Source organism: Drosophila miranda, chromosome 4 (assembly GCF_003369915.1).
Source record: "Drosophila miranda strain MSH22 chromosome 4, D.miranda_PacBio2.1, whole genome shotgun sequence".
In the NCBI taxonomy this organism is placed as follows: Eukaryota; Metazoa; Arthropoda; class Insecta; order Diptera; family Drosophilidae; genus Drosophila; species Drosophila miranda.
Genome location: NC_046677.1, coordinates 30,520,251 through 30,543,802, shown reverse-complemented (window position 1 = coordinate 30,543,802; position 23,552 = coordinate 30,520,251). Strand labels below are relative to the sequence as shown.

Here is a 23,552-nt window from a genome sequence, read left to right as displayed (position 1 = left end):
CGCCTCGATTAAATATATTAATTTTCAATAAAAATTAAACGAGCTTGATTAAAAAATATTTTAAATACTTTTGGCTTTTTGGCTTGAGGGGGCGGGGGGGACTACCCCGTGTAAAGTGGGAATTTTTAGGGATTTTAATGAAAATCCTTTGTCATTTGATTGATTAAACATCAATCAATAGAGCAACATCTGTCGTTTATTAGCTGCCTTATTGGCCAGCAGCAGGGTCTGAATTGTGGCAGATTGTCCTGTTAATATTACTGTATCTATTTGCACAGCATTTGGCATTCATATTCCGGCATTACGTTATTAATCAATGCATATGGGAATCAATATAGAAATAGACACATGTTTACACACCAGAACTTGAACGAGCCCCGAAATGAATTATTTATTTTGTGTTTATTCCACATTTTCCTGTGCAAACACAGGGCCGTAATTAGGCTCGTTTTTGGCCAGGACGAACCCACCCAGGATTTTTCGGGGGGGTGGGGCCCCAGAACATTCGATTAATTGACAAAATCAGTGGGGAAAACTGTTTTAGAAGCCTTGAAGCAGGCACGAAGCAGGGAAAGAGTGCTTTATTTTGGAACTTTAAAGTTGAAAACATTTCCAACAAATTATTTATTCTTCTGCATTTCAACGGCAACCGCAAGGACGCCAAAAAACACTGCATCTATTTGGCATTTTTGTTGAACCACAAAAAAGCAAAAACAAAAACAAAAACGAAAAAGGACATTAAAAATTAATTCGAAATTGTTGTAAAACTAATACGAAAATATTCAAGTATTTCATGGATGAAACCGCAAATAATTTTGAAATTTTGTTTTCCTTTACAGCAGCGGCGACCCACTGGGGTCCATTAGCTTTTATTTTATTCAGTCGAATGCACAGAATTAAAGTGAAACCCGGTGATATTTAATTACCTGAACATTGCAGCGGGCAGCGGGCAGCGGGAAAGGGAAAATGGGTGGAAATATCTTTTTGTGCAATTGAATTTTTATGGCATTTCATTAGAGGCCATGCACTGCGGTTTATCCGGAATTCTCATTAATATTTCAGCATTGTGCATCCCTGCTGAATGCAACAACTAATGAGGCCTCTAAGACTTGACTTTGACGGGGAATGCAATTGATTGCTCCGTCAGTCTGTCAATCAGCTAGATTCTTAATGAAACTGGAGACCCAGCCCTCTGCCACTTGCCATTTGCATGGGAAACTCGCGCAAGTAATTAAAACTTTTCAAATCAAATAATTACAGACAGTCAATCCCCAAATACACGTCTTCTTAGGGCTCTGTTTGGGACAACTTTAAATTGAGTTCTTACCTCGACACGTATGGTTAGATTGTACTCCTTGATGCTCTCGTAGTCCAGCGGATGGTTCACCTTTATGTCCGCCCAAGTGTCGCCGTTGTCCGGTCTTTGTTGCAGGTAGAACGTATGAAATTTGTTCGTTTGAGCCGTCGACCCGGGCATCAGTCGATAGAAAACTGTCGGATTGCCTTCAATGCCCGAACTGCAGACGCGTCCCGGCCAAAGGGCCAAGCCAAAGAAGGCAGGATTCGGATATTAGTAAATTTTCAGTAATGGTGTTTTGTGGGAAAAATATTACGTTTCTACATGAAATAATGGTTAGGCTACGAAATGAAATGGTTAAATGTTTTATTTCATTTATCAAAAATCAATGAAGAGAAAGTTCCAGGGGAAAGTTCTCCCCCTGGCTGGACTTTCTCTTTCGTTTTCAAAGACATTCACACACTCTCTCTTTAAGAATACAACATGCAACATGACAAAATTCAAACACAACGACGCATAAAAAGAATTCTTGCTCTAAAAACAATGTGCATTCAAAAAGATTCTTTGCTGTTGCACGAAAAAATTCCTTAAAGCGTCTTTTGTGCAAAAGAAAAGTACATATAATTTTCCGCAAAGCAGAGGGAAACCGAAAAGGAAAAACGGTTGGGGGAAAAACAACATAAAAATGGCTTCAAAAAATGTAATTGCCATTTGGGGTTCGGGTTTGGGTTCGGTTTCGGTTTCGGCATATGATAATGAAAAACAAATTAGTCAAAAATCAGGGGGAACAATATATATATATACGAAATATATATATATATATTATTTGCGCTTGGACAACACTTGCAGCTGACAGAAAAATGGCAGCAGCAGCGGGAGTGGCGGTACACAAAAAAAAAGAGCCTTAAGAGCCGGGTCTTAAGAAATAAATGAAAACTGTCAGACTGCGCAAAAATGTTGCCAAGGACAAAAAATGGCACAAAAAATGAGAAGAAAAACTCATGGCGGGGTGGAGTGGAGTGGGTGGAGTAGCGGGTGGGGGATTTTTTGTGGATTGCATGAAATTTTCTTGGAGGTTTCTTTTCTGTTTTTTCTGTTGTTTTTGTTGTTGTTCTGTGATTTGGATGTAAGGTGTGAGTAGATCTCATTAAATTTCCGTTGATGGTGTGTGTCTATGTGTGTGTGTGTGTGTTGGTAAAACCAAAAGAAAGTGTTGGAAAAATATATATATTTTTTGTTTATACTTATTTCTGTACACTGAGCACAATTGTGGCTTCTTTTGTTGCAGTTTCAACTATTTTCTATAATTTAAAATAGGAAAAAAAAACACAAACAAAAGATTAAGCTGCTCTAGGCTGTTAAGATAAACGTATGTACGAGTATTTGTGCCCTCGACCTTGCCACGTGCCGCACAGCACACACAATGGGGAACTCGAGGCGCCTCCCAACACTTAAACCCTCTCCTAATGGCATCTTGGCCCGCCCTCTAATGTATATATATATATGTTGACGAATTTCTTGTTGTTTTTTGTGCTGGGACATGACCAGATAATTGCAAAGAGAGAGAGAGAGAGAGAGAAACGTTAACTGAAAGGAAAGGTGAACGAAAGATGTTTTTAAAAATTATAATAAAACCAAGAGAATACTTAAGGCCAGAAACTGAGTGAAACACAAGAAGCAGAAACCCCGGCACGTTTAATAGATTGTAATTTCCTTAATATCGCGCTGGGGAACAGAAAGGAAGTGTACTTAAGGGCACGGAACTAAACCAAATTCTAGATAGATTCGGGTTCGAGCCAAGTCTAAGGCTCTGTGCAGGTGCGTATGTGCATCGTTTCTAGTTATTTTTATTTTTTTGTGTGTTTATATCCTTTGGTTCTAAGTGCATTTGCTTTTAGTGCGGCAGAAGGGAAAGTGCATGGTGGCGCAAAAAAAAAATACACAGAGGAGGAGGATAATATAAAAACTGACTTGGACTGACGCATAATTAAAATGCCAGTGCCATGTGGATGGCTTGCCACGAAGATAAAACGCCCCCCGCAGAGAGAGCGGGAGAGGGGGGGCTGACCTAACCGCATCCCAGAGATCCCCCCAGTTGCGACCCAGAAGTCATTTAAGTGCTCTTCTTCAGGTTGGTTTTTTTTCTTTTCTTTTTTAATTGCAATTATAAAAAACAAAACTTTGTTTAAAATAAACTTTCCACCCACTTCCTCGCCCATTCCTCTCCTTTGGAATAGTTGTGGGGCGCGGGATTTATACTTTTTTATATTTTAGCCACTGGCTGACACTAAGTGGCAGGTAATTGAAACTGACCCACCCCATCATGCGGCAAAGGTCGGGCCCCCCCCCTTCTATTCAGTTTCAAGTTTGAGCAGCAGCTTATGGACATGTGCGTCCAAAGGAGAAGAAGGAAACTTTTCGGAAGCTCAGCGAAGCGTGAAATACCCTTGAGGAGTAATGAGAATCAAGTGAGTTTTTTGACTGGGATTTTCATTAAAAGATTTCAAAAATTTGGAGGGTAGAGTCTACTATTTGGTGGTCTTAGTGTGGAAACAAATACTATATCTATCATTTCTTCAGCTAATGGAGGAGTAACAAAGCTCCAAATATACCAAATTACTCCCCAATATCGGATCTTGAATAAGAGTTATTTCATCGAAATAGCTTTCTTGTCTATCAATCACTTCTAATGGGGTTTTAACGTCCAAAGATTTAACAAACTTTTCCCAAAGAAATCCCATAATTATCAATTGATACTTCATATGAGGCCATAATTTATTGATTTATAAAAATGCAACTTGGATAAAAGAAAATATGGAAGTTTTCTTTTGAAATCATTGATGATAAATATATTTTATCCGAGGGTCGCTGCCGCATGACGCGCGACGCTTTGAAGACTTGAAAATAGCTAAAGTAGATTTTTGTACCATTCTGACAAAGAGTTTCGATGACTATATAATAGTAAACCTGTACTGTATCATGTATTTTATCTCTTTTATTTAATAGATCCGATATTTTACTGATATCGGAGCGAGGGATCCCAGGATAGGCGCCCAAGGTGCTCCCCATGGAGTATATTAGTATAGAAACTTCTTTTTTTTTATGCCTCTAAGTGATCCCATTCATTGATCGATTTTTCCTAAGAAAGGAGTTCGATACGATGCGGAATATCGCACTATTCAGTATCTGCGTCTGCGTAGAATCTATATTATATACTAAACAAAATACTAAACCAAACAAAAAATGTTGTGCATTTCTTATAAACGTGTGGCTTGTGCATTTTCAGCTTATAGTTGTGTTTATATCACAGGTGCATTTGTGGAGTGCTTTCATAAATGATGGAGGGATACTAGGGGAGAGATGATGATATGGGAACGGGGAGCACTAAAGGATGTAAACAAAGGGGGGTTCGAAGAGAGGGCCTGTGGAAATGGAAGACTCCCAGGGACCCCTCTTCTAACGGGAATCAATCTCTAAGGAGCAGCTAGGAACAAACATTCAGAACACACAAAGTAACTCAATGGCAAGACAAATATGACACCAATAACCGATAAAGTATGAACACGAAACAAAAAGACACCTAAAAAAATGATACATATTTCTTATAAAATAACTAAGCAAAATGTTTGATTGATTTGTTTTTTTCTTTGTTTTTTGATTTTGATTTTTGAGAAATGTGGTAAACTTGTTGCACGAAAAATGAACAGACCTGGCTTTGATCGAGACGACTTTGCCGCCAACGGGCATATTTTCCTTGACATATATGGGCCCATAGACAGTATGATCCCAGACGGGCGGATTGTTGGCCCGATCGACCACATCGATCTGTACTTCGACAGTACGCGATAGTGGCGGATAGCCCTTGTCTTGGGCCATGGCCTCTAACTTGTATGTCTCGCGCTGTATTTTATATACATTTCAAAAATCGTTTCAATCGTATTTCAAAATCAAGCAAGGCGTTGCAAAAACATGACGCGACACGTCGGTAAACGGTATTTTTTTTGCGTTTCAGGTTTGTTTAGGAAAAAGGCAAAAAACAAAAGTACATAATATAGTTGGAACATTTATTCAAAGAAGTTGTAAAAAAATTGAATTAAATATTGTAGATTGTATTTTCATGGTTAAATAAAAACAAAAAATTAAATTCGTAAACCAACACCTCTTTAAAAAGAAGTAAAAACTTATTAAAAAAAATAACGAATATTTTAAACAGATTAAAACTTTAAAGTAAAGTTTTTTTTGTAGGCCTTTTTGCACAATTTTTCTATAAATTTATTTCTTTTGAATGCAGTGCAAATTATTTTATATTGTCTCGACCCTGGCCTCAGTTTTGTGTGGCTTTAAAATAAATATAGGAAATATAGTCTCAACTAAATGGTTTTAAATTAAAAAAAAAAGAATATCGGGTTTTTGTGCATTTTATAGGTACAATTTTCAATAGCATACTTTTCATACAGTTTGCTTTGGTTGTAATTCTTTTCGTTTTCGTTTTCGACTATTGCTTTTTAACATTTTTGAACACATTGTGTACGAGTGTACCAGTATTTACCTTGTGATTCCTAGAGCCTTAAAACTAAACTGCAACCTTGTTTGGAGTACATACAATATTTGGTACCTATATTTTGTTATTCCAATGAAAACCAACACCAAAATTTCATTACGATCCTCACAGCATTCCGGGCGTGTCTTGGGGGGAATTTAAGTCACAGAATGGGGGATAAATCAGAGACAGAGAAGCAGGAGCAGATCCAAGGGGCGGGGGTAAGTGTGTGGGGAGTTCCATGGGGAACCGCATCAAAATGCAAAAAGGATTGCTCGTTTCAAAATCGTTACAAAATCCAGCAACAAAAGATTTCCAGATTTTGAATTTTGTTTTCATATCGAATTTGCATTTGGTTTCGAACTTTGTTGATGGACCCACAAAAAAAAACGGGTGTGAAACTTGGGAGAGCTTTTACGACCACCAAAAAGTACTTTGTACATCGTAAAGCTTTCGCTCTGCAGAAGGATAACAGCAGCATCGACCGGCAGACCGGATGTTAAAAATGCACCGTAGGGAAAGCTTAAATGCTATGTTAGCCAAATGTTTAAATGCTGTTAACTAGACTATGTTAGGAGACTGTTACAGACAGCTGTTAGACTCTCATGTTAGTGTTAAGTGTGTGTAGATTTTGCGATGGAGGGAGGAGAAAGAGAGTACGAGTACGAGTATGTATGTGTGTGTTGGCTATACAAACCTTGCCTTAACCGATGTTACAACCGTACCCACAGTGACATTCTCGCGTATGTGAATCGGCCCATAAACGCTCTTATCCCAAATGGGGGGCTTATTATTGCGATCGACGACATCTAACTCAACATCAACATCGGCATAGGAGGGCGGTTGGCCCTTGTCTTGGGCGCGGACGCGCAAGCGATAGCGATCGCGCTGTTGATTGATCGATTGAGTGTGAGTTTTGATTGAAGCGTAGTGTTAGCCGGAAATGTTAGCGTTAACAGCAGAACGGGACATTGCCATGTTAATGCAATGGATAGTCAATGCCCGAACCAGAACCAAAGTGTTAGCAAAATGTTGTTAGGTTTGGTTTGTGTCTTGGGTTTGCGTTTGGTTACGTGACGATTACGTATTTGATGGCATCGTTGTTGTCGTTAAATGTTTATTTCAAATGTATTTTAATAATATATGAAACACAAACCAAATCAAATAATATCAAATATTCATAAAAATAATATTTCTCAGGAGAGGGGTATAAATATAGTCAAAATTTGTGAGGTTAGGAGTGGTTTTAGTAGGGGAATAGCAATGTTATAAGGATTCTGGGATGGGGTTCCTTTCACATAATTTGTTTGCTATTTTGACGAGACTATTTCTTGGTCTATTTTTCGGAGGTGCCCTACAATGAAGTGATGTTTTTTTTTTGTTCCACAACTATTTATGAAGTATTATGAAGTACAGTCTGTTCCTGTTTCTGGAGTTAGTTTCGTTTTTCTTTTTTTGAGGTTAGCTTACAGATTTCTGTGTGATTTTTGTTGCGGGGTTAGCACAGTAAAGCAGTAAATATTCGCATTTACTTACTGGATAACAACCCTAAATCGTTGATTAGACATTTCGATAGAACACCATAATTTTTGAATATGTAAATATATAAAATGGGAAATTAAAAGCGAAAATATTAAAATGCCTCTCGATCGTCATCTATCATCCTCTCGGAACAACACAAATCAAATCAGAAAGTAAAAGGTGCAGTTAAAACATAAATTACATATTTCAAAACCATATTCTAGGTTCTCCGCGTAGCTTTCCATGCTAAAAAAACACGATTTTGGCCACATTTTCCATGGGCATGCAAACAGAAATGTTCTTCAAAAATACAAAACATTTGTTTGATCAAAAAATACGAAAAATGTATGAAAAACACTTGTTGGGCTGGCAGCAGGAGACGTTCAAAAAAATGCATAGTCTCGACAAAAAGTTTTCGTTTTGGATTTTTGGTTTCTTCGGGGGTTTTGTGGGGAGTTTTTTTTTTTTGTAAATTTCTTTTGGGTAAAAATCAAAAAGTGGCAATACAAAATAAAGCTACTTGGAAAAAGGAAAATTGACATATTTTTGTTTTTAAAGTTTTCTCTTTTTGAGAGCCATCAAAAAATGGTTACAACGATGCTCAAAAATATTCGTGATCGTATCGGGGCGGAAATGCTTCCATTATTTACATCATTTCTTAATCCTAGAAACCTAGCACCACAAAAAATAGGTATTCAAGCGGCTGTACGGTCTGTTATAAGCGTTTTCATTTCGTTTCATTCCCAACCCAACCTCTGATCTGTGTGTTAGTTTGAGTTGTTTCAAAAAATGTTAAAAATCAATTCGCTTTCTTGGCATTCTGCTTTCGGGTTTAGATTGCTTTCGTTTGGGCCAATTTTACGCACTATAAACTATAAACTAAACAAAACAATTGTTTGGAATCAAAACTAAAAACATACGACATACGATATACGTTATACGATATACGAGATAGCTCTAAACGTAGCTATCGAAGTGGCAAAAAAAACTTGCACTGCTTGCACATCGAATATGTACTTCTGGCGGCGGCGTCGTCGAAATTGAACGAAAAACAGAACTGAAGAAAGGTGCAGTTTGAAAACCGAAGAACTCAATCATAAGATAGTTATACAGATACATAGATAAGATTAGATTACAAGCCGCTCAGACTCTCTAGATCTTTGGTTAGATGCTAAGCATCCGTCATTGAATGGTTAGTAAGAAACAGAAGAACGATTCAAAATTTAGAACGGAAATCATACAGAACTTGGTTAGTTTCATCTTTCTTTTTTTGGGGGGTGGGGTTTGGTAAAATCATAAAGAGGGGTACATGAACCAAAGTCTCAGTGAGTCTCTGAATCGAAAAGCAAACACTTACGTCAAGTGGCTTCTTGAGCACAATCCAACCGGACTCGGCCTGGATGTCAAAGTATTCCAAATCATTCGGGTTGAAGGGCGCACTTAGGCTATAGACAATGGCCCCATTGTTGTCGGCATCCTCGTCGGAGGCCGAGACACGCAGTATATTTGTCCCAATGCTGGCATCCTGCTTGACGTTCTCCACATATTTCTGATGGGCAAATATTCATTAGACTTTGCTGTGGTCTCCCATTGCTGCTAAGAGTTTTCCTTACCTGACGATCGAATAGCGGGGGATTATCGTTCACATCCGTGATTTCCACCGTGAAGGAGCAGACACCCTCCAAGCTCGGATCTCCCTGATCCGTGGCCTTCACCGTAACCGAAACGAACTTTCCATCGTCGCCCTCTCGATCGAACACCTTGTTGGTGGAGACCTCGCCGGTCTCCTCGTCCACCGTAAACTTGGTTCCCTTCTGGTTCGGTTGCTGGACTATCGAGTATTTCACCTGCAGACGGAAGGAACATGCAAAATTGCTTAACGATTGACGATAGCGATAGAGAGGCGTTTGACCTCGAGACACGACATGCCACAGTGCACTCTCGAGTGCATTGAACTTGGCCAAAACACGACAAGAAAATTATGGCCAAAATCTCGTCATGAAATCTCTCCCAACACGTGGGGATAATTCGTTTAGGGCTGGCTGGCCTCAAAACACAAATAACCCATAATTAAAATGGGTGTCGATGAAAGTGCGGGGGAAAGTAATCAAGGGGAGGCCTTGATTGACACGAGATTTGAGGTAACAAAGCTTTTACGATTGATAGATACTCTTAGAATGATATTTACGAGCTCTTTGATTGCTCTTTTCCATGAATATATCTCTTACCTGTCCATTCACGCCCTTATCCTCGTCGGTGGCCACAACTTTGATCACAGGACTGCCATTCGGAGCACCCTCCTCCACTTTGGGATAGTATGTGCTGCAGTCCTTGAACACGGGCTTGTTGTCGTTGACGTCCGTGATGAAGACCACGACAACGGCCGTGGAGGTGTGTATCGTCTGATCGCCGTTCACGCAGCAGGAGCCATCGTCCATGGCGGTGACATTCAGCTCGTACTTGTCCCGATCGAGGGTGATGGCCTTGCTGTGCAGCCGGATGACACCCGTGATGTCCTCGATGACGAACTGGCCCGACGAGGTGCCGCCGCCGACGAAACCGAAGCGCACATTGTCGCCGTCCTTGTCGGAGGCTACCACGGTGGTGACTAGGGTGTTGGGGCCGGCATTCTCGTCCACATTGGGGGTGTACACCTGTTGCGAGAACTTGGGCTCCTCGTCGTTCTTGTTCTTGGTGTAGACGCGCACGGTGGCCACGCCGCTCTTCGGCGGCTCGCCCTTGTCCTTGGCCGTCACGATGAACTCGTAGTAGGCGTTGTTGTTGTCCGCATCCAGCTGCTTGTTGTTCACGATGATGCCATTAGAGTCGACGGCAAAGTGGTCATCGGACACGAGGTACTCGATTTCGGCATTCGATCCGGAGTCCGAGTCCATGGCCTTGACGCGGAGTATGCTGGTGCCCAGCGGTATGTCCTCGTCCACATTGTGGGCCTGGTAGTCGGGCAGCTCGAACTTGGGTGCATTGTCGTTGACATCAGTGACGCGGATGGTGAGCTGCAGGAGAGATTTTCGGTGAGATATTTCCTCTTAGAGTGCCCTTTAAAGACTCACATCGACTGAGGTGGAGAACCCGCCCGAGTCCTCGGTGGCTGTCACAATCAGCGAGTACACGTGCGGCTGTCGGAGATCCTCAAAGTCCAGCTCCTTGGCCAGCTTGACGATTCCCGATGTGGGTCCAATGTTGAAGGTGCCGGCGCCCTGACCCTGCGCCTTCAATGTGTACCGTATCTCGCGGTCGGCAAAGGACTTGGCCTTAATCGAAATGATGCTGAAAAAAGGGAAAGATGAAAGAAATGGAAGTGGAAATGGAAATGGAAAGATGGTTAGCTGGGGGAAATGTAAAATTTTCTTGCATATTTTAAGGGTCGCCTCTCTGATGCTCGACTGCCTTTTGACAGTTGTTTTCCCCAGTGGAATTCCAATGAGAGCGAAGGATAAACAAACACACACACACTGTGGCACACATGTCCAGGGCTCAGAGACTAGTTTGCTATGCATAACTTTTATTGGCAGCCAACGGAATTTGCATACATTCTGTGCTCTCTGTTCTGTGCTCTCTGTGTTTGGTTTTTTGGTGTTTTTTTGTGCACAACTTACTCAGAGTCCTTTTTCTGGTTCTCTGGAATCTCGGCCTCGTAGCTGGGCATGTAGAACTGTGGCGCCCGCTTGCCGCCGACAATCGACAGCCGCTCCTCGGGCGTGCTCTGGAACCGGCGATCGTCCACCTTGCCGTTCTGATCCTCCGCCTTCACGTACAGCACATACTCCATGTCCAGCTGGAAGAGATCGGTGCCTCGAGTCCGCACCACGCCCGATCGCTCGTCCACCTCGAAGCGTCCGCCCGTGCGATCGCGCACTATGAAGTAGTGGATGTTGTGGTCCGTGTCCGGGTCGCGGGCCTGCAGCGTGAAGACCGGCGTGTTGGGCGGGGCGTTCAGCTGCACCACCGCCTGCATGGGCAGGGGACGGTTGATGAAGTACGGCGGCTCGTCGTTCACATCCTTCACCAGGATTATCACACGCTGGTTGTCCGTATACTTGATGCCCGCTGCAAGAAACGAGATGGAAAGCCATATAAGAAATGTGTTTTCCCTTCACTGTTTTCGGTTTTCGGGTTTTCGGTTTTTGTTTGTGTTTTTTGGTTGCAAGCTTTTTCGGTTCGGTTGCCCTTTGTTATTACAACTAATGGATGGTGGCAGGAGGGGGGCTGGGGGGATACATGCAGATTGGGGGTGGATACCACATCCGTCTCCCCTTTGTAATTTAAGTCTCTCGGATTTCACTCGAGCCATTCGAATGCAATCAGCTGGAAAAGCAGTTTTAAGGCAAATGAAAGGCAAAATTTGGGAATTTGGATTTGAAATCTAATCGAAGAAGTATCTCAAATAATTTCCAACGTTTTTAACCTTTGGTTAACTTTCCCTGCCGCTGCCACCGCAATTATTTAACATTTTTAAGAGCTCCAGCGAATGCCAACTTATAATTTCCACTAAACATGCACACCAACAAAAAAAAGAGCGCTTAAACTTGAAAAAATCAATAACACAACCGCCGACTGTTTGGGTGAAAGCAGGAGAAAGGCAAGGAAATAATGCAGGGGTCGGGTCTCGCCCTTTTTTTCGTTTTTTTGCTACCTTTGCAAAAAATGTCTGCACCGGAAAATTCCAATCATGTTGCAGCCCCACTGGTTAGAAGGGGAGCGATCCCCAGCACAGACACGGACACAGAGGAGAGTGGGGGTGGTACGTGTGTGGGGGCTAGGGCGGGAGTTGAATGAGCGGCTAACACTGAAGTAGCAGGCAAATAAGACAGACGATTTACTTGCCCACCTTTCCGCCCTTAACACAGACGACAAGCACAAAGAAATTCGAGCGCGATATAAAAAAAGGGCCAGAGAGTAGAGAGAGCGCAGAAATGGGGGAGCTGCTGCATGTGTAATTTCTCAAGTGCAGCCAAAGTGAATTGTAAACAGGGCACCCCAACCCCCCACCAATGGGAAAGCAAATATGGCTAAAGAAACAACAAACCCCCGACAAAGAAGGGACCTTTGCACAAAAATCCACAAACATTTTGCTCAACAGATTGCACAGAAGAGCAAACGCCAGGCCCTGATATAGGGGTGCACTGGATGGCAGGAGATGGCAGGAGCTGGCAGGGTATCCATAGTCCTGCTGGGCCATAACTTGGCACAGCTATATGCTGATTCTTGCCAACTTTGTTGTTGCCAGCAGCTTGGCATTGTAGCGTTTTTCTATGGCTTATTGTGCGCCAGTGCCAAAGCAGGTAAAAAATCGCAAAAAAAAAGAAAGAGAAAATATATATAACTTGAAATTTAAATAATATGAAAAGAGTTTTATTGTTATGGGTGTGTGGTGTGTGGTGTGTGAGGGGTACTAATGTGCATAGAGAGAAAAGCAAAAGGAGGAGCTGGAGCTGGAGCAGCCAACATGGCGGATATCCGTGGCGACAATGCACACGAGAAGCCTCTGGGGATAGCGGGAGTGGGGGGGTAATGAGAATGTGGTCCTGGAATATGGCTGGAAATGGCTTTTGTAGTCAGAGCCAGAGAAATAAATGCATGTGTGGAGAGAATAAAAGGCACAGAGCGATGCCAACGATTTTCATTATGTGGTGTTCTACAACAAGCATGAATAAATCTGTGATTTGTGATTAAGTTTCCTTAGACGAAGCTAGAGAGATTTAAACGAGAATTTTTCAACTGGAATTAAAAGAGTTTTTAAGAATTTATGAGAACAAAGCTAAGAATATAAAGAAAATGTGCGTGTGAGCATGTCGCAAGGAGAAATTTGCAGACAACGCCACATAGCATTTCTAACCGCTTCGTTTCTTTGTCTCGGGTTCGAATTCGAGCCAAATGTTGAATATTCTGCTCATCCAAAAGTGCTGATTGGTGCTACAAACAAGGAATGTCCCCATTATTAGGCGCTCAAATTCAAAAATTAGTCAAATGGTAACCATTGAACGGGTGGCTCATCGGTAGGGACTCAGATTAAAACCTATTCCATTCAAAAGGGTCCTTGTAGAGTTCACAAACCAATTATAAAGTCGATTGGCGCACATTTGCTCCAATACACAATCACAAAGGAAGCTGCCTTCTAGGTTTATCGGTTTCAAAGGGGATCCAACCACAAAACTCTCGCCAAAGACTGTCGAAAGTGTCAGTGTAATCAGATGCTCATTAGAGATTGCATTCCTCAAAGGAAGTGCCACTAATTCCTCGCTTTTGTTTCAATAAGGAACTATCCCAGCCCTCTTCCCCCGTGACTTCTCCTCGCATTCATTTCAATTTAATGAAACTTCATGGCACGATTTCGCCCCCGCATTAGACGACGACCCTTTCTGTGTGTTCCGTCAACCCCTAAGTTCTTTTAGCACTTCCTCTGTAGATCTCTTCCGCTATATACGCGTGTGGGTGTATTTGTGCTGCCTATTTCTTATCAGAATCGCCATATACGTGTACATGTGCACATTAAGTGACTGTCACACGCGACGCAGGCGACGGAGGGAGACCCTTAAGGAGTCAAAACCATGCAGCTACTATAATACTCGTAATCACTGCCAAGGGATGCCGTTGCTTGTGCCAAACCCTCAGAGACCCAGGCCATTCTCATCATAAGCCAGACAAGGGGATGCCCGGCTGGAGGCTGGATCCACCCAGAGGTTAGCACTAAATGCAACACCCAAAAGGAGCCCGGGAAACGGCGCTTTGTCCCGGCTTTGCATTGCACTTCAGCTGCGCTGCGACAACAATGGGAACTGTAGGAAAAGTGGAGAAAAAAACGGAGAGAGAGAGTAAGAGTAACACGAGGTTAAAGTTGCACAAAACCGCTGCCGCTGCCACTGCCGCTGCCACTGCACCTATAGCCGTCTCTTTCGTCGCTTTCAACAAAAGCCCAAAGCAAAAGTGCGAGACTGTCGACTGTCGTCGTGGATAGAACAAACAAAGCAGCTTATTGTTTCAATGGATTAACTAGAAGGCAGCCAGCCAGCAGTCAAAACGAGAGATGCTGCAGTGAGCAAAAGCACGAGTCGGATACAAAGAAGAACGAGAGAAGGCAGGGCTCATCACAGCTCAGACGTTTTAAGGGATGGCATATTGTGGAGTCAGGGGGGGACGGCCTCCATCTCCATTCCAGGCAATCGTCTGTGGTGCCATCTTCAAGTGGGTGCCAGCTTGAAGTTTTTTCTCAAGTTCCCCCATGTACACCCCCCCCCACACTCCCTTCGTTTTGGACGGAAGCAAACGAATCTCGGTGGAAAGCTGATGCGCGCATAAAAATTGAATTTGTTAAGAAAATTGACAACTGAAACTTGTGCTACGTGCAACATTAATGTCATTTCCCTGCTGCATACACAATTTGTTTTACGTTTGACAAAAATTTACTTTGAAACGACCTTTTGTCATATGAAAGTCGTTTGTTGGGGAATTCTCCATGTATTCCACGGTAGTGCCAGGCAGGGAATGTAATAGAGTCTACGTTTGAGTGCCACTTAAACAGAGGCAGAGCCATGATGTCCGGGAATGTGGGGGATCTTTAGATAAACTTTCCCTAACGATAATCCAAAGAATAATCCATGTTGTGCTGTGAGAAGTCTGAGGAGTGCTTCAAGGCTTGAAAAATGCCGCATCCCATCAAAAAGTGCCAGAAAGCGTAGCAGCCAGGCTTCCCCTTGGTGTTCCTTCCATGGAATCTATCCCTAATCAACCACTCAAGAAAATATGCTTTTGTTTCCGCCACAAATTATGAGAGAACATCCGACAATAGCTGAATATTTTGGCTAAATGTTTTCCCTCCTCTCACCACAATTTGACGGCAACTTAACCTTTGTGTTGCACAACCGGAACAATTGACACCACCCGGGACCCGGCACCACCCAGCCACCCCCAGCCCCTTGGGTGCTCCGCAAACTCGAGAGGGTCAAAATGCGGTTCTCTTCGGTTTGGCTCTTGGCTTGATTAAAATGCAGTCAAGTCGAAACTTTATTCTTGGCATCCAGGTACGCGTTCGTTCCAAATGAATTTCTTCATTTTCCTCTGCGGTTACAACGTGGGGGGGGGTGGTAGAGTACTAGAGGGGGGCGGGTTATGCCTTGGATAAATACGTGCAAGAAATACGAGTACAATGTTGAAGAGGAACTTTTCTCCCTTCGAAATATTTTTATGGCTGGTGTTATATTTTTCCTTATGCGGGAGCCCTCCTTGAGCTTCATTTTTTTTACGACGCCATGGATTTAATGAAGCTGTTAACAATGGATTCTGGCCAGAGCAAGAAAGTAGCAAAAGCCATTGCCAAATATTGAACATACTCGAAAGGTATTGATTGAACGTCAGCAGCAGCAGCAGCAGCAGGGGGGCAGCAGGGGGGGCAACAGGGGCGGCAACAGAGGGGGACGAAAAGGGACCTCAAGCAGCATTGAGGCTAATTCGGATTGAAGTTTTTGCGCGATGGATGGACTTGATTGGACTGAAACGGAGCGAAGAAAATGGAACAAAAACAAACCTAATCGAATGACGGGGAGGGGATGTTGGGGAAACTCCTAGGAGGGCGCCTTGGAGCCATTGAAACAAACTTCAAACGGAGGAAATGAGTCTGAGGAAAACTTTGGAAAATAACTAGTTGAGCAGCGAGGGGGAAAAAGATACGTTTCCCACATTTATCTACAGGAAATGGGAGCAGAAATGAAAGATATGAGGGATCTAAGAGCATTGGCTGGAAATCGAATCTTTGTATAGAAATATGTTTGCCCAAGACTACTCGTAGACAAGTATCTTTGTATCTAACTATCTTAATAAGTGAAAACCAGTTTCCATTAAAAATTTGTCATTGCAAATTGGGGAGAACCAAGAAAATCTGCAGATCTGGCTTCAGGTATGTCAGAGAGGTGTCGCTAGATTGAGAGGGGGTGGCAGCAGGCACATTATATAAGCTTGAGCTAGTGCTGCATGTGGCAATACTCTGTGGAGAGCAGTAGGTAGAGGCAGAGGCAGAGGCAGATGCAGCAGTCACAGCGTGGAGTCCTCAATTTGAGATGTCGTTTATTGAGTCACTTAACAGCCACGCAAATGAGTTAACACTTGGTCTGGGGCATGCGGCAGGGGGGTAGGGCAGGGCTGCAGCTGAGGCAACAACGAGTTTGCTGCTCACTAGGCAGCCGCACTTCGTGGCAGGGGCAGGGGCAGGGCAGGGCAGGGAGGCAGTGCCTGCTTTCGAATGCAAAGTTATGCGAGACAGGAGACCCAGTGCGAAAAAAGGAGCATCAGAAACGAGCAGCAACGACTAAGGGATGCCCATTACAAAAGTATCTGAGCTGAAGAGAATCTAAGAGGCATTCCCCGAATGGTTAAAGGCATTAATCCCAAGTAAATCCCGTCCTCATGTTCTCCATCTGCTAATATACCCTTTTATTCTTTCGCTTACAGGGTAGTCGAAGCGTATCTCTCTCTACGGCCTCCTTGCGGCTCTTCGGTGCGCCTCGCTTATCTGCCACGCCTCGTTGCATGGCAGGGTAATGCAACAAATTGGCAGTTGGAGATAAAGATAATGTTATGACTTCTGTTGTTGCCACCGCTGGTGCCCGCGCCTGTGGATGCCACTGCCACTGACATTTACCATAAAAAGGTACACTTTAGCAGGTGTCACATTTCTCTCTGTGCTTCTGATAAATAAATTTTGCAATTTAAAACGTTTTTTTTTCCAGCCAAGCAGCAAACCAGACCAGACCCCCCGCCCCGCCCCCCCCCCCCCCCCCCCACATGCTCGTAAAGCAGGGACATCATTTGCAAAAGCTTAGTCGAAGATACATTGCCACTGCCTTTTTCCCCGGCCATCCCGTCAATTTAATTGCCAATTTCAGCGTAGAAGAAAGATGAGGAAAAAATATTACCAACATTAATAAATTAATTTGCGCCAGGCCTGGACCAGGACCAGGGCAGAGACGGAGACAGAGACGGAGAAGTGCTCTGCGAGTCAATTAAAATTTACGCAATCAACTCGGAATTGAGTGGCGTTATTAGGTTGACATGAGCTATACGAAAATGGGGAAAAATATATGGCCTTTACTCGTCAGATGCATTCCCCAAGAGCCACAAAGATGATGTGAGTAATGGAGCTCAAGGCGGGATTTGGGGCAGGAATGTTCGGGGTTTGATATCGTTGTAATTAAAGCGGAAGAGCTGTGTCTTAACACTGGGATTTTCGTGTCATTATAGGGGATTATTGGGGGTAAAGATTCACTAAAGCGAAGGCTTTAAGCCACCAACTATCGGAATAATCCGCAGATATCCAGGTGGATCATGAATAACCATGATTACATCGAGAATTTGACTGGCAAATGCCTCGTTTCTGTTGAATAATAACACTGAAATAATTTATAAATATTATTAAACTCAGAATCCGCCTTAAAATCCAGGCTTATGTACCTCAAATCATAGGAATCTTCGGTACTCTAATTCCCCTGGATGTTTATCGTATCGCAAATCACTTCCTCTCTTCCAAATTGAAAAGATTTTCGAACCAAACTACCACCTGAATGCTAATCAAACTTCATAACAACTGCTTTATCCTTTATCCTCGCTCTTCATCCATTTATATCGTTTCTTGGGTCTCCTTCCGACAGGCTTTTGCATACACAGAGCAGAGCGGAGCAGAGCAGAGCCATGGCCTAAAGGAAAACGAAGTGAAATTGCGCACATGGCGGACATTAAGCGAAAATTAATGAAATTTTCTTTTAGCGCCGCCAGTGCAAAAGCAGAGGCAGTGCTGCAGCAGGGCTTTATCACCATTCCGTTCCCCGAGATTCAGGCAGGAGGCACCGCTTCATCCATCCAATCCGTTGTTATCCAGGGGCTGCCTGCCGTGAGCTTGATTGAGTTTGATGGCGATTGTGCGGCAACTGCGCTGACTTGATTGCAATTTCTGCCTCACCGGCACCCGGACAGGGGACAGGGGACAGGGGACTGCGGACTGGGGACAGGAGACACCAGCAGTAGTAGGGGTGTTCTTCGAGATGCCCAGAAGCAACTGGGGGCCTGGGCCATGGCCTGTGCATACCAATCAGGTGGAAGTGCCACCCCAATTTGGACTGGGGTGAACCCACCCACAGGTGTCGTGGCAGTCTGTCATTTAAGGCCTCTGGCAGTGGCACGAGACATTAGCTTTTTTTCCCCGGCAACTCTCCTGTTCGTTAAGCACAGGACTTTGGCTTTTGATTGATGAGCCGACCGAAGAGTAGTTTCTTGCACAGCTTTAAGTTTTGCCTGTTCATAAATTTCCCTTAAGTTTTCCAGAGACCAGAAACCAGAGAAAGAGAGAGAGAGGGAGAGCGGTGGAGCGAGTGTGACATAGAAATGCACTGAACTGTGGCCATGTGAGATAAATTACATATTCGAGTGCGGTGTGGAAGGGAAATGTTTTGCAAGAAATCGACTTCATTGATTTGATTGTACTCCCCCTGGTGGTGGTGCCACGCCACTTCATTAAGGTCTCTCGTGGCACGCTCCGCCCATTGAGCAAAACTTTATATCCCCACGAAAAATTATAGTTTGCCCCATAACCATTACCGCATTTAATATGCATTTTTATGAGCGTTACTTTCCAATAATAATCAGGAGCGGCAGAAGCGGCGGCAGCGACAGTCATAAGGAGGGAAAAGGAGCAGCTATCGTAAGGATATGCCTGGCACATACACACAAAAGTATGCTATGAAAATCGTAATCATAAACGTAAAGCTTAGCGCACATCCCGGGCAGAAGAGAGAGAGAGAGGGAGAGAGAGAACGTGGCCCCAATGCCGTTGCCGATGCTGATTTGTGTCTCGCATGTCTGGCATACAAATCCCATCTACAATCTGCAATCCCAAAGGGAAATCTCTGCCACACCCAACGCCCCTTTCGTAACAGCCTGAAATCGAGCCACTGGAAATTGCTCAAATTAAATGCAAATACCGAACAATATTTAAATGTTTCCACGCATTAAGCTATGTAAATTGTTGTCGTTGTCCGGGGACTGACACGCACTTTCCATTCAATAAAACTGCAACCGCACAATGGCACCCACACAGTGGGTGGAGGGTGCAGGGTGGAGGGGCACAATGGGGCTTTGGGCAAGTGTCCAGATCAGACGGAGCAACATCTGGCATGTTGTCATTAAAGGCCGGCCCAAACTGACCCCCAAAAGGGGGTGGAACAGGGTATGGCATGGGGCCTGTCTGTCGCACGGCATAATTTGCACTTCTACCCTCCACAGTAGCGACAGGGTCGAGCATTTTGCATTTTAATGAGTAAACACAGTTCGGGGCACAGGAAGCGAACGGTTCATGTTTTTGGGCAGCGGCTGGCACCCCCCTTGGCGTCGGTGGGAGGCCCCAGCAATCGCTGGTGTGAATACCGCAACGCTGCATATGCAAAGTGTGATTGGTCCCGGCCAAACAATCAAAAAAAAAAAAAGGAGAGCAGACCAGAAGAGAGCAGAAAAATGAAAAGGAAGCAAGGACTATGGCCGGGCCATTTCGACCCAGGCCAAAAAACAGAAAATTTTTGTATGTTTTTGCAACCATCTTTTTGTTTTGTGGAGCTAGGGGAGGGGCGCAGCGAACAATTTGTATTTGCAATGTGAAAACAAAATGGCCACCGAACACGGCCAATCCGCGCCCCCGCCCCCCCCCCCTCCTCCTGTCCTGCGGGCACACCTGCTGTTTGATTTGTGTTTTCTCACTCAAAAAATAGTTTTTTCCGTTTTCATTTTCATCGCACAGCCCACACACAAAAACCGAAACTAAAATGCAGTGCAAAATATGCTTTTCACTTGTTTTTCCGCTGCTCTTATTTAAGTCGCGCAGTTTTTTGTCCGTGTGGAAATTATTTATTCCGCCACAGCAGGCAAATGTTTATTGATTTGGCCCGGCGAAAGTTATTATTCCGATTTTCGAATAGGGCAAACTATCACTGAATGATAAACAAGGCTCTAAATCTGACAAAAATAAGCTTCGAACGCAATATACTTTTATCGGATGGAGGCCATAAATATCGCGCAAAACTAATACAGAGTTTTTCCCTTAGATTGTGTGCATTTAGATTATTTTTTAAAGAGTTTAAAGAGGATGGAACGAAATTATCCAAATACATCCATAAAGAGACTTTTGTGGAAGCACGAGGCATTGATCAGCCCCACAATTCGTCGAACTAATGATTTATTTATATAGGGAATATATAGAAAAAGAAAACCCTTGGTTTGAGGACATAACGGATGAATATCTGAAGGCTTGCTACGATTCGATGCCCAATAGGGTCCACGGGCGGTACCACCACATATTTATTAATTGAAAATTTAGAGAAGAAATTCTAAAATATATTTGTTTTGTCATTAGTTTATCGAAAACAAAATAAACTATTGGAAAAATTTAGTTTTTGTTGAACAACTTTTATTTTTTTAAAATTTAATTTTATTTAATCTATTTCCATCATTTGGTCTTTTGTCCAAAAGGGTGGGATTTGGAAAAAGATTTTTTCAAAATTGAATAAACTTATTTACTAAATACTTTTATACAATCTCTATACTATACTCTCAAGTATTGACGTCAAAAAACAAAAATAAGACTAATCGAATAACATTTGGGCAAACCCCAAGCTAAAAAATAAAAACATGAATGAAATTTCTGGGTTTGTAGGAGTATAATAATTGTAAAATATATATCTTTTGTATGAAATTTTAATGGAGACATACTCTCTTAGTAGGCAAATCAAGAATCTATTATAACAAAAAGACAAACAAGCTTTAATTATAATATCCGCTTGACTATACATATCTCTATGGCACCTTCAGTCACACATTCAAACAGATTTATGAAGGAATTTTAATGCAATGCTTATTTATGTAGAATATGATGTATGGGTTTCAAACGGGATTATTTTGCCTAGAATTATTGGGTAAGAGTAAACTTTCCTTCCGTAAGCTTCTCTTAACGACTCGACATGTTCCAATACCGCTTACAACCGATAGAAGGGTACCGATTGGTGATCAGAAGGTTGCCCTATAACATGCTTCTTCACCGCTTCTACAGTGCCCCTTTTTGGTTTCAAATACTGTATTTATGTACTTATTCTGTGGATTATACATTTTTCTAGTACTTTATTTTAAAGGCATTTCATAATACAATGCAAAATCCCTGCTTATGTCAGACTCATTTGATTAATCCCATAATTTGATGGCCTCCCCACTGATTATGTGAATGTTTATTCAGACAAAAAAAAAATATAGAAAAACAGCATCAATTATTAATTTTAATGCAATTTATTGTGGAGCTATGCAGGCGTATAATGTGTGTGTGTGGGGGGGTGGGCAAAAACGTGTTAAATATTTATATATTTTCGGTCTGGCATCTGACGTGGATCCGTTTCGCTAATTTTGTTAGAGCCGAGAGCGTCGGATAATCAGATTCATTGACATGTGCAATTTTCACGGATCAATGGACACGCCACCCGACCCCGCATCCGCACCCGAACCCCAAACACCAGCCAAAAACCAAAACCATTTTGACCAAATCAAGTGTGAAGATTTTGTGCGTTAACTTTTCATCGGCACTGTGTGCCCTCGCGATTATTATGGCCAACAACTCTATCGCTCCTGGCGCTGTTCGGCTGCTAATTGGACCATGACGTGTGACCGTGTACCCGTGCACCCGTGCCCCCCCGCGCGCGCTCTAGATCTTGCAGTGCCACAACGCCCCCACGAGCAAACACAAATCACAGCGCGCACGGAGGCATGGTTATGGATGGGAGGAGGATATGGAACTGTGATAAATAACTGCCGACTGCCGCAAGAAAACGTCAAGCCCGAGTTGCTTCCACAGGCCAATTGTAGTCGCCCCTCCGTCCACCATCCTCAATCCAATCCAATCCAGTGCCACGCCCCCAGTGCATACCAAAGTCTGCGTAACGTAACCCTTTTTTGCAATGCAAATCAAGTTGCCTGCCACGCGCAGATCAAGCCCCCCGGAATGGCGCTCCTTCGTGCTCCGTTCCATTCGGACTCTCCGTGCGGACTGTACTCTGGGCTGGTCTGGTCTGGTCTGCTATATTGTAATAAACGCAATTTGTATCATGAATTATTACTGCGGCGAAATGGCCGAACGGATGTGCGAAACTCAACTCAAAGCAAGGCAAATGGCAAAATGGAAAAATGAAGTTGAAACGGACACAGGTCGAAGGTAGGAGACCCAATGATACCCTGTGGAGGTTTATTTGGAAAGAACTACAGGATCCACAAGATGGACCTATCCTTGGACCCATACACCCTCTCTCTACCCTCTAAGGAGCGTTACGAGAGTCCAGTCCCAGCAAACGACGTTGGTTTGAACAAACTTGGCTAAAAATGGCACATGAAATTGCAGTGCAAACAAATTGGAAATAAAATACACACACAAGGAGCAAGGAAAAAAAAACAAGAAACAAAAGAAAAGACAACCCCAGGGAGTGGCAGAAAGAGGCAGAGAAAGTGTAGTGCAAAGAAATGGCATTGAAATAAATTTTCAGCATTTAATTTGCTACAGTTTTCTCCCTTTAGATTAGGCGATTTTTCCATATAAGAAAGTTCAGTTCATTGCAGAAATACTTGCAGCAAATAAGCCAAAGAATGCTTGGGGAAAACTATGCTAATCTAAGAAAACTTGAAGCTAATCTTGGGGAAAAATGATGCTGGCAAAACTTGAACATTCCTTAAAGTTGATCTTATGAATCAGAGTAAATCATAAGCCGCTCCAAGGGCTGTTTGCTGGACAACAAACAGAAAGTCAGCCCCCCAGCCCCCCCCTAAGTCAACTTTTTCCTTGGACGAGTATATACGTATAAATCTTACTTTATCGGGGGGCGGGCTATTGTGTTGCCCCCGCTGTCTGCCTTTCTGTTTACTTCATACTTATTATTCCATTTGTCGTTTAGTTTTCTAAGGGCTCTTCTTCCTGTTTTGACTGCTCCGAAAAGGGGGGGCGCCATTACTTATCCCTTGGACGCCATTATGAATGTGTATCCATATAAACAATATATATATATCTATGGTTGTATGAGTGTTATTATTGCCATTGCAGTCTCGCATTTTCCACCGAAAACTAAAAATACAAAACAAACAGAATAAGCCCGGTCCCGGTCCCGGTCTGGGTCT

General features: G+C 43.1%; 1 protein-coding gene across 14 annotated transcripts in view; it reads right to left on the bottom strand.

Annotated features, from left to right (window-relative positions):
- LOC108162496 (neural-cadherin) overlaps positions 1–23,552 on the bottom strand; it is a 144,097-nt gene that overhangs the window by 63,482 nt on the left and 57,063 nt on the right. For 6 of the 14 annotated variants that reach the window (XM_033393946.1, XM_033393947.1, XM_033393945.1 and 3 more), the window contains 8 exons: positions 10,976–11,426; positions 10,430–10,646; positions 9,587–10,372; positions 8,972–9,205; positions 8,716–8,907; positions 7,374–7,385; positions 6,535–6,725; positions 1,328–1,517 (listed from right to left, as the gene is read on the bottom strand). In XM_033393946.1, the coding sequence (XP_033249837.1) occupies positions 1,328–1,517; positions 6,535–6,725; positions 7,374–7,385; positions 8,716–8,907; positions 8,972–9,205; positions 9,587–10,372; positions 10,430–10,646; positions 10,976–11,426 (2,273 nt within the window). Of the gene's footprint in view, positions 1–1,327; positions 1,518–5,006; positions 5,198–6,534; positions 6,726–7,373; positions 7,386–8,715; positions 8,908–8,971; positions 9,206–9,586; positions 10,373–10,429; positions 10,647–10,975; positions 11,427–23,552 lie in introns of all 14 variants that reach the window. The other 8 variants (XM_017297248.2, XM_017297250.2, XM_017297253.2 and 5 more) reach the window with 2 other exon arrangements.